Source organism: Castanea sativa, chromosome 1, assembly GCF_040712315.1.
Source record: "Castanea sativa cultivar Marrone di Chiusa Pesio chromosome 1, ASM4071231v1".
NCBI classification, from domain to species: domain Eukaryota; kingdom Viridiplantae; phylum Streptophyta; class Magnoliopsida; order Fagales; family Fagaceae; genus Castanea; species Castanea sativa.
The window spans coordinates 23,151,729-23,162,789 of record NC_134013.1 but is presented as its reverse complement, the minus strand read 5'-3'; the positions used below and the strand labels follow the sequence as shown (position 1 = coordinate 23,162,789).

The 11,061-nt window shown below is 34.0% G+C and overlaps 1 protein-coding gene across 1 annotated transcript; it reads left to right on the top strand.

Moving 5' to 3' along the window:
- The first annotated feature begins 3,018 nt into the window (after window positions 1–3,018).
- On the top strand, window positions 3,019–5,967 carry LOC142623058 (uncharacterized). The gene is made up of 5 exons (XM_075796525.1): window positions 3,019–4,120; window positions 4,165–4,403; window positions 4,536–4,775; window positions 4,829–4,928; window positions 5,144–5,967. Exons 1-5 carry the CDS (start codon window positions 3,019–3,021, stop codon window positions 5,965–5,967), a joined length of 2,505 nt encoding a protein of 834 aa, XP_075652640.1.
- Window positions 5,968–11,061: the final 5,094 nt, after the last annotated feature.

Here is an 11,061-nt window from a genome sequence, read left to right as displayed (position 1 = left end):
GATTAGATCAATTTATATATGCATATAAAATAAACATATAAGATAGTGATAAAATAACTTGCCTGGATTTTTTGCTACAAATCTAATGGCAAGCCATCCATTCTTAGGGACACCGAAGGTATTCACTTCGACTGGATCAACCAAATTAAAAGTTTTTGGGTCGATTTCATTGTTATAATTTCCATAACCAGATCCAACCATGTAAAAGCTATGCCCATGCAAATGCATTGGATGAATCCCGGCACCGTTCATTAAATTAGTACCTTGAAAAACAACCTCAACTACTTCATTATAATTCAACACCTTCACCTTGTCCCCAAGGTCTGCTATTGCTATATCAACTGGGAGCTCGTTAGCTGTGAAGTTATAATAATAAAGGGGTTGGTCTGGGAAATTTGTAGTGTAAACCCCACTGAAATTCTTGCATGAAAGATTTTAATTTAATCAAATATCAAAATGTATTGTCATATATGTTAGAAGGATAATCATGTTGCTTTTTGATAAAATATTCATATCTAGTCAGTATTCTATGCAATGTTTGACAAAAGTCCATTTATAAAATATTCAATTTAAAAAAAATAAAAAATCTCTCAACCAAATGATAATATCAAAACTCTAAAAAGATAACTAAAACATAAATTGATTATATGGAAGAGGACCAACCAACCAAGTAATTATCAAACTCTACACGGTCATTTGAGTAAAAGTCAGTTTTTTATTCTAACTTTTTAACTATCACTACTAAGGCATCATAGGACATAGAGTGTGCGTTTGGGTTCTCCCTCTTTTTTTTTTCTTTTTTTTTTAATAAAATAATCAAACTTTTACTTCTTGTCATACATTTAATATAAAAGTTATCAAAACTATATCTTTTGATAAATATTATAAAAATAAACTATTAGAAAAATAAGCAAAATCCAAGCACACTCACAATAACAAATGGAAAAACATTGAAATTGGATACTTCGTTCACAAAAAAATAAAACAATTTATATTAAAAATAAAATAAAAGAGGGAAAGAGGGGGGGAAAACCTGTAGTAAGCAAGCAGTATATCAATACGAACTGGGTTACTCCAACTTATGTTATTCATGCTTGTAGCTAATATATCTCCACCTTTTGATGTACATGTGCTATTTTGACAAGCAATTTCACTCAAGGAAACTGTTACATACATTCTAGTGGTTATGTTTAAGGGGTCATTTACAAGATGGTCTTTGCTTGCTAAGCTTCTAAAAAAGTTTGCGAATTTTATGGCAGCTATTAAGTCTTTGTAAGTGGGAAGTATACTGGGAAAGGCAGGAGATAATGGAATAATGTAATTTCCTCTGTATTCAATGATCGCGGTGACATTGACCTGGTCAAAATTTGTGATTCCCACACCTTGGCTCTAGAATTGTCGAGCAGCTATATAATAATGGCCAAGAGTCTGATTCGCTGTGAGTAGAATATCCATGGTTTGTCCTGGGCTTATCCTTATGTAACTAGTAGTTATGGGTTTGATATAATTTGCATCCATTCCAACAACTATGAGGTTGTGTTCAGCTATTGCAAAGAACATATCTGCTGCCACAACTGAGTTGACTAGACGAAGAAGATAGGTCTTGCCATGATCAACCACCCGACGGTGTGTTGTTTCTACAACATTAAGATTATGACTATTAATTCCAATATGCGATTTTTTTTATGGAAAATGCTAAATAAATACAAATTTTATTAAATTGACATGACAATGAATATGATTGTGGATTTCAAAAACCTAATAAATGATTGTGTAATCATTTTTTTTTTTTTTTGTGGTTGGCAAAATGTCAATGCTCGGGATACTGCAAAGAGTGATGATAAAAATACTATAGATTTTACTATATAGATTGTGCAAACTGATGTATTAATCACAAAAATTAATTCAAACACCCATATATTGTCTTACAAGTGATGCTAGGGATACTATATTCTTTATTACATGACCAGTACAAATTTATGTGTCACCAATCACATAAAAAAAAATAGTGATTTTGATATTCACTTATTATGTTTTTGACATTCACCAATCGTATTCATTATTGTCACATCAATTTGTAAAGATTATATAGTAAAATTTATAATATATTTAACGTTTTATTATTATCTTATTGAAGTGACACAAATGACAAATCTCATTTAGAGTAATATTACAAGTACTAAAAGTTTTACTACATATATTTATTTGTGAGGTAGTTGAAAACCACCAATTAAGTTTATTTTCACATCTCTCTCAAAAAAATAGTTTATTTTCACATCAGTTATGTAGCAAAACTTGTAATACCTTAAACATTTTCCATATCATTTATTGTCATGTTAGCTTATAAGCTTTAAGTCATATATTTAAAATTCTCCGTAACAAAATGATTCAACAGGGTAGATATCTCGAATTAAGATTCTAGGAAATTATGCTACATATAGTTGTCTTAATCTTTTAACCTTTTATTTTGTAATAAACGGTTCATATTAGCAAACACCTTAAAATAATGATGGGACAACCAATTTCATTATCATTTATCATACGCTCGTACCTCTAGTCCTCCTCCACTTTTGTTCTCACTGTCGTGCTGAAATTGTGCAAAGATATTAAAGGCAAGGTTAGAGCAGTAGTAAAGCAAGAAGGAAGTAATGCAACAGTGAAGTGCTAGCAAAGTGGAGCAAAGTGAAGCAAGTGTTAGTGTGATGTGTAAAACGACATAAAGAGCTAAGTGACTTGTAGTTTAGACAGTATTAATTATTTATGTTCACACGTTGGTGATACACGTGCTATAACTAATGTAACTACCATACGCATAATTTGGTAGTTAGTTTTCTTCATTCTGTTAGTATATATGTAGAGTCTTGTACAGTTTTTCAATTCAATTCATTCAATTGAGTAATCACAGAGATATTCTAGAAGTTTCTCTCTTGTGCTCTCTCTCTCTCTCTCTCTCTCTCTCTCATTGCTTCCATAAGCATTCTTTTCTTCTTTTTGTTCTTCTCTATTTTCCATTCTTACATGGTATCAGAGCTTGAATCTATTTCAATGGCGTCCAATTCTCAACAAGCTTCGTCTTCAATCTCACAGCGTGAGCTTACACCAAAGGAGGATCCTCGTAGCCCGTTCTTTTTGCATCATGGTGAATCACTTGGAGCGATTTTGGTTTCACAACCATTAACAGAGGATAATTATCCTACCTGGGTTCGAGCTATGAAGATGGCTTTGGATGCCAAAAGCAAACTCGGTTTTGTTGATGGATCAATCACTACTTCAATGGCAGTTACTCCTTTGGAGAAGCAGGCATGGTCTAAGTGCAATTCAACGATTTCCTCTTGGATCTTGAATTGTGTTTCACCTCATATCACTGCTAGTGTGATCTATAAGGACACAACTCTTGAGATTTGGAATGCACTCAAGAATCGTTTTTCTCAAGCTAATGGACCACAAATTTCACAGCTACAGAAGCAAATTTCTACTGTGATGCAAGGTGATTCATCAGTCACTACCTATTTCACAGGGCTTCAAGCTTCGTGGGATCAATTGCTGAATTTTAGACCTTTGCCTTGTTGTTCTTGTGGCAAATGCACTTGTGGTGTGAATGACAAGATCACCACTCTTCAGCATCAAGATTCACTGATGCAGTTTCTCAATGGGTTGAATGATGCTTATTCTCAAGTAACTCAAATTCTCATGATGGAACCTACTCCTTCAATAGATAAGGCATTATCTTTGGTGATTCAAGAAGAAAGGAAAAAATCCTTGGGTTTCAATTTGGGCTCATTAGTTGAAACGACTGCTCTTGCTGTTAAAAATCAAAGCTTTACTCATGGCTCTGTTAATGCTAGCAAGAACTTCAAAGGCAATACTAGGAAAGGAAGGCCTATGTGCAGTCATTGTGGCAAACTTGGTCACATTAAGGAGAAGTGTTACAAGCTGGTTGGTTTTCCACCAGGTTACAAGCAGAAAGGAAAGGCTCCAATGGCAAACCAAATCAGTCTTGAGGGTGATCAATCTCAGTCTGAAGATCTATGCAATGGCAATTTTCCTTTTACTTCTAGGCAATGTCAACAGGTGATCTCTTTGGTCAACACTTATGCCTTTGCTTCTGGTTCATGTGAAGGTGTCATTTAGCTAATTTTGCAATCAATCCTGCTGCTGCATCAGGTAATGTTAGTAATTTGTTTCAAGAAAGTATGTCTTTAAGCATGCAACATTCTGTGTTTGCTGTCACTCCTGTGAACATGACTGCCTTCAATGGTGAGACTTGGGTTCTTGATACTAGGGCCACAGATCATATAATTCATTCTATTACTTTATTCACCAAAATCACTAGTTCTATATCTACCTTTGTTCAACTGCCTAATGGTGAGAAAGTCACTATCGCTCACATGGGAACAATTCAAGTAACATCTACCTTAGTTCTTAAAAATGTTCTTTGTGTTCCCTCTTTCACATTCAATCTCATCTCTGTTAGCAAATTAACAAAATATCTATCTTGTTTTCTTGTTTTCCTTTCAAATTTGAGTTTCATACAGGACCTGTCATGTTGGAAAATGATTGGAATGGGTAAATTGCACAACAATATTTACTTGCTGCAAGCTTCATCAAATTGCACATCTATATCAGGGGCTTCTTCTATTTTGAAGTCTGTTTTTAGTTCCCTTGTACATTCTGTTTCTAGTATTCCTGTTGTCTCTAAGCCATATCTTTGGCACCTTAGACTTGGGCATGTTTTTGATAATAAGCTTAGTGCATTGCTCAATCATTTTCCTGATGTAATTCCATTTCAAAGCAATAAAAATTGTGTTCTTTGTCTATTGCTAAATAGAAAAAGCTTCCCTTTCCATCTTTTAATCATATCTCTCATGATGCTTTTGATATTGTCCATTGTGATGTTTGGGGTCCTTTTGTTAAGTCTACTCATGAAGGTTACAAATACTTTCTTACCCTTGTTAATGATGCCACTAGATCAACTTGGGTCTATCTTACGAAATGTAAATTAGATACTAGACCTTTACTTGTTTCCTTTGACAACATGATATGTACTTAGTTTCACACTAAAATCAAAGTATTTAGGACTGATAATGTTGCTTTAGAGTCTAACAATACTTGGACTCTCACTCCTTTACCTCCTCATAAGAAGGCAATATTGAGAGGTACAAGGCACGTCTGGTTGCTAAAGGGTTTACTCAACAGGAGAGTCTTGACTTTACTGAGACCTTCTCAGTTGTTGCCAAAATGATTACTGTCAAGACTTTGTTGGCTATAACTGCTGTTAGGGGTTGGCATTTGACTCAACTTGATGTTAATAATGCCTTCCTCCATGGTGACTTGCATAAGGATGTATATATGCAGCTTCCACAGGGGTTTCACTGCAATGGGGGACTGGTCTGTAAGCTCAATAAATCCTTATATGGGCTCAAGCAAGCTTCTAGGCAGTGGTACTCCAAGTTTTCATCCACCATTTTGCAGTATGGTTTCAAACAGTCTAAATCAGACTACTCTTTGTTTGCTAAGAAGTCTCAAAATTTGTTTTTGGCTTTATTAGTTTATGTTGATGATACTCTCATTGCCAACAATGATATCAAGGCTGTAGAAGAACTTAAAGTGTTCTTAGATCAGAAGTTCAAGCTTAAAGACCTTGGAAATTTGAAATATTTTCTTGGTCTTGAAGTTGCTAGATCAAAAAAAGGGATAACCTTGTGTCAAAGAAAGTATGCCCTTGAAATACTTAAATATGCAGGGATGACAGCTTGTAAGCCTTGCAAAATTCCAATGGATCAGAATCTGAAGCTAAGTAAATATCAAGGACAATTGCTGCCTGACCCTGGAGTTTATAGACTAGTTGGTAGATTGTTGTATCTCACTATCACAAGACCGGATTTGGCATATTCAGTGCATAAGCTTAGTCAATTTACGTCTAAGCCTAGAAAACCCCATTTGGATGCAGCTTACAAGGTGCTGTAGTATATTAAGGGATGTCTTGGTCAAGGAATTCTATTTCTTAAGGTTTGATTTCCATTTAACAGGGTATACCGATGCAGACTGGGTAGCATGTGTGGACACTAGAAGATCAACAATTGGATATTGTATTTCCCTAGGTGATTCTCTGATGTCATGGAAGTCTAAAAAGCAGTCCATTGTTTTTTGATCTTCTGCAGAGGTTGAGTATAGGGCAATGGCTGTGATAGTATGTGAGATAACATGGCTACTTGCATTGTTAAAGGATCTTGAGGTCTATCATCCACAACCAGCCTTGCTATCTGTGACAATCAGGCTACAATTTACATAGGGGAGAATCTTGTATTCCATGAACGAACAAAGCATATTGAAATAGATTGCCACTTGGTTAGAGACAAAGTGCAAGATAGAGTGATTAAACTGTTTTATACTCCCACTCATACTCCGTTAGCAGATTTACTTACAAAAGCCCTTAATGCTCAAAAATTAGCTTCTTTACTTGTCAAAATGAGCATAAGCAATATCTATGGAATTGGTGCTAACCTTGAGGGGGGATGTAAAGATATTAAAGGCAAGGTTAGAGCAGTAGTGAAGCAAGAAGGAAGTAATGCAACAGTGAAGTGCTAGCAAAGTGGAGCAAAGTGAAGCAAGTGTTAGTGTGATGTGTAAAACAACATAAGGAGCTAATTGACTTGTAGTTTAGACAGTATTAGTTATTTATGTTCACACGTGGGTGATACACGTGCTATAACTAATGTAACTACCCTGCGCATAATTTGGAGTTAGTTTTCTTCATTCTGGTTAGTATATATGTAGAGTCTTGTACAGTTTTTCAATTCAATTCATTCAATTGAGTAATCACAGAGATATTCGAGAAGTTTCTCTCTCTCTCTCTCTCTCTCTCTCTCTCTCTCTCTCTCTCTCTCTCTCTCTCTCTCCATAAGCATTCTTTTCTTCTTTTTGTTCTTCTCTGTTTTCCATTCTTACACATTGATATCAATGACTCAATGTAGGTGTTCAATTTATTGAGTATTAATTTGCAACACATTATCATTTTAAGATTCTTGCTAGTGGATTTATGACATGATTTATTTGAACCATTTATTACAAAACAAAATATCAAAATTAAAATTCTTTATGTAATAGAGTTTGCAAAAATTCTAGAAGATGTTAATTCCAAGTATCATTGAGCTATAAAATCTAAAATCTACCATCGATCATACCTTTGGGGCATGGACACAAATCTCCTGGTTCGCCATTTATGGTGTAAGAGCATCCACAGCAGATGTGGCAAAAAAATGTCATTTTTCCACACTAAAGACCTACTTTATTATTTTACCACATCATTTTACAACATCTTATTTATCAGATGTTTTATAATTCAATTCTATACATTAAAATAATATTTACTACACATTAAAATAATATATTATATCTCCTCCCCGTTATCATCAACAAAATCAACAACATCTACGGCACAACCACCAGCCACCAATATCCACTGCCGCAACAACACCTCTACTGCAAACCAACCACCACAATTACTCACCAATATCAGATCAACCCAAATTGCAGCCAAAAAAAAAACCCACAACCAGAGAAAGGCAGAGTGAAAGGCGGACAGAGAGGAGAGGGAAGAGGGTGAGATCGACGGCGGCCTCGGTGAACCCACTTTCAAGCTCACACCGCCAAGCACCACCATCGATGAACCCATCTACTGCCATCCCCCGCGCCAGCAAGAATGCTCTGTTCCATCGTTCCACGCGCTTGCTTCTTGGGTCCAAAACCTAACCAAATGGTCCCGACGGCGGCCCTCTTCGGCTCGAGTTTCTGCTCCTGTTCTTTATGGGTTTCACCATCGATGAACCCAAGAGAGAGATTCACCACCATGGATCTGAAGTAGATAGCCAATATTCACAAACCCATCTACCACCATCAATGAATCCGACGCCGCGGCCGCTGCGGCCGATTTCGACGGAGTCGCGGCTGGCTTTCCTCCTCTCTTGGCCGCCGCTGCCGCCTTCTTCTTGCTCGTGTCCGATTGTGAGAAGAGAAAGAACACGGGTTGGGAACTTGGGAGAGAGAGACAGATTCTGAGAAGAGAGAGAGAGAGAGAGAGAGAGAGAAAATCAAATAAAGAAATCAGGGGAGAGAGAAAAGTCCAATAAAATATTAGTTTTTGGTTTTACCATTTGTGTCCGTACCGTGGCAAATTTGCCATGGTACGGACACAAATGGTATAATTTTGGCACATATACAACGTCTGATGGGAGGTGTTTTTTGTGTTTGGTGTTGCAAATGTGCCAAATATTTGGTATTTAGCACATTTGCAACATCTGATAATGATGCTCTAAGCACTAGAGTGTGGCAAGTCACTGCCATATATTAGGTCGTAATCCAATTCGGCTTTTAAATTTCCACTGTACAATGAACCTGCATTCTCAACAAAACTTAATCAGAAATATACTAGCATAATATTATTCATTGACCTACACTAGCAGTTAACTTGTGCAAAATGCACGGGATGATGCCAAAATGATTTTGCACAATCAAATTAATTAAATATGCAATCAATACACAGTAAAATATGTCTTCGTTTAATTTATTACTTTTTTTTAGAAGTGTTTAATTTTTTACTTCATAACTATAGAAAATGTTAACATTTAGGAACTTTTTATTTATTTACCTCCAAAATTTTGGAATTTGTATTGATAGGGGCTGTTGTTTCTATACATACCATAGTTGTCAGTATCGTACATATTGTACAATATGTATTGTATCGTGTGCAAAAAGTTCTGTATTGTATCGGCGTATTGTAAGTGTTCATGAATTGTACAATACAGTATGCGTATCGTATGAATCGTATTCTAAAATTGTACCTATAGTATGATACATAGACAAATACTTTAAAATGAGATTTTTTGTTAAAATTTGTACTTTTATTTGAATCTAACAAGTTGTTAGAATTTTTTTTAACATAAAATTATTAGTTTACTTAATTTAGCCTACTAAAATAACAAATTCATAAGTTCTTTTTCCTCTCTCTCCTACAATTGGACTACACAGTACACACTTACCCTTCACTTTAATATTTACAAATTTATTTTATATACCATGAATGAAATATTAATTGACTATATAAATTTTTTATTTTTATCATTATTGTTATAAGTCCAAGAAGCTAGAATGCCAAAAGAAAATTTTATAAAAAAATTATTAAAATAAAAAGAATAAGAAGAGATAGTAAATGTTAATGACGAATGATGATGAAGAAAATTTTAATGAAGAAATAAGTTTACAAAATTATAAACATGACGATAGAATTGACTTAGATGAAGTTGATTAGGCAATATGATGAAAATAAATTATTATTTTTGGGTAATTTGTAATATATTATCACTTTTGAATTTAAGTGATTTGAATGTGTATGTTGTAAACACATGCTAGTTTGATTTATTTAGTTAGCTTATTAAATATTATTTCATAAGTGATGAATAAATTAGTCATTAGTGGAATATATTCAAAATTTATAATGAATATACCCTTCATATATGTATATTTATAATTTTTTTATATGTGTATCTTATGATACATGATACGATACGATACGATACACGGTATAGAAAGATTAAAAATCGATTTATGATATGATTTACGTTTTGACAACTATGATACATACAATTGTACAAAAAGATTGGGTTGCTCATAACATTTATAAAAAAAAATCTTGGACACTAATATACATATATATTATAGTGAGATTAGGAAACATAATAAGTGGAGCAGAAAATTCTTAGGTACTCCAGAAATATAGATAAATAATACTCTCTATTCTCACATTCATGGTGGACTCCACCATGAATTTAATGAGTGAATCCCATCATGAATGTGAGATGACCATTTTTTATGCTCTGAGAGTACCTAAGAATTACTCATGCGGAGCACTCACTAGTAGCTAGGGCTTAGGTGACTGATTGTAGACTTGTAAGAAATTGAATTGCTATGCATTATCCAGTACATCAATCTCTGTTTACCTCTTTTTGAATTATGACAAACGGGTTAGGTTTGGCATGCATTAAAGTTGAATACATATTTCATTTATGATTTGAAAAATATCACAATTGCTACAAACTCTATGTTCCACCGATAAAAATATGCATGTACAACTATTTATCTCTATATATTAAGAGGATTTAGAAAGTTAGATATTGTCTTTTTTGTTTCCAAAAATACCCGTAATTTAATTAACTTATCATTGCTGCAACTTAAATAGTGCTCCCAAGTGCAGGATTGCCGCGAAGTAATAACTCAGAAAGTCCGAGGTCCAATCCACAAGGAAAAGGGAATAGATTAGCAAACCACAAGAGAATAAAACTAAAATAATAAAGTTTATCTAAATAGATTTTTGATAGTTTAGTAAAGGTAATTTAAATTGAGAGAAAATAACAATATATTAAAGCTAAGGTTTAGGGATCCACACACAACACATCTATTGGTAGTCTTAACAATATTTATTTTATAACTCAACTAAAATTCATACGAAGGATGATCTTAGTCGGATGATTTAACAATAAAAACTCAAGAATTAATTGTCTAAGGTAGTTTCATGCAATTGATTGATTTTAGGCAAAACAAAATTAGTGAATTAGTTCCCAGGGAATACTAAGCATTTAACATGGCTGGAGTCTATGATAAATCAAAGGATTATATAGAACTAAACAATTTTCTAGATGAGTAAAACAATCAAAAACATAAGCATTAAAAACAATAAATAATTGTTAAAAACATACCAATAAATGGTTGTGTTTCACTCTTTGCCTTAGCAAGCCATAATACAAATAAAATTCTAAAAACTGTAAAGAAATTTTAAGAAAACCTAAATTATGTTCTACAGTAGTTCTCCCCTGAATTTTTCCCTAAAGATCCTTTAAATAGGTCAATGAATTCTATTACAAGTTGAATTTTCGTTTGGAGAAAATCCCAAGTTTTTAGGCTTCACTTAACTGACGTTTTTTGCCCATTTAACTTCAGAATTAGGACTTTTGGTAAACTAAAAAGTTGTATCCCTTTAAGTTAGCATTCCAGCCCAACTTGAATCAT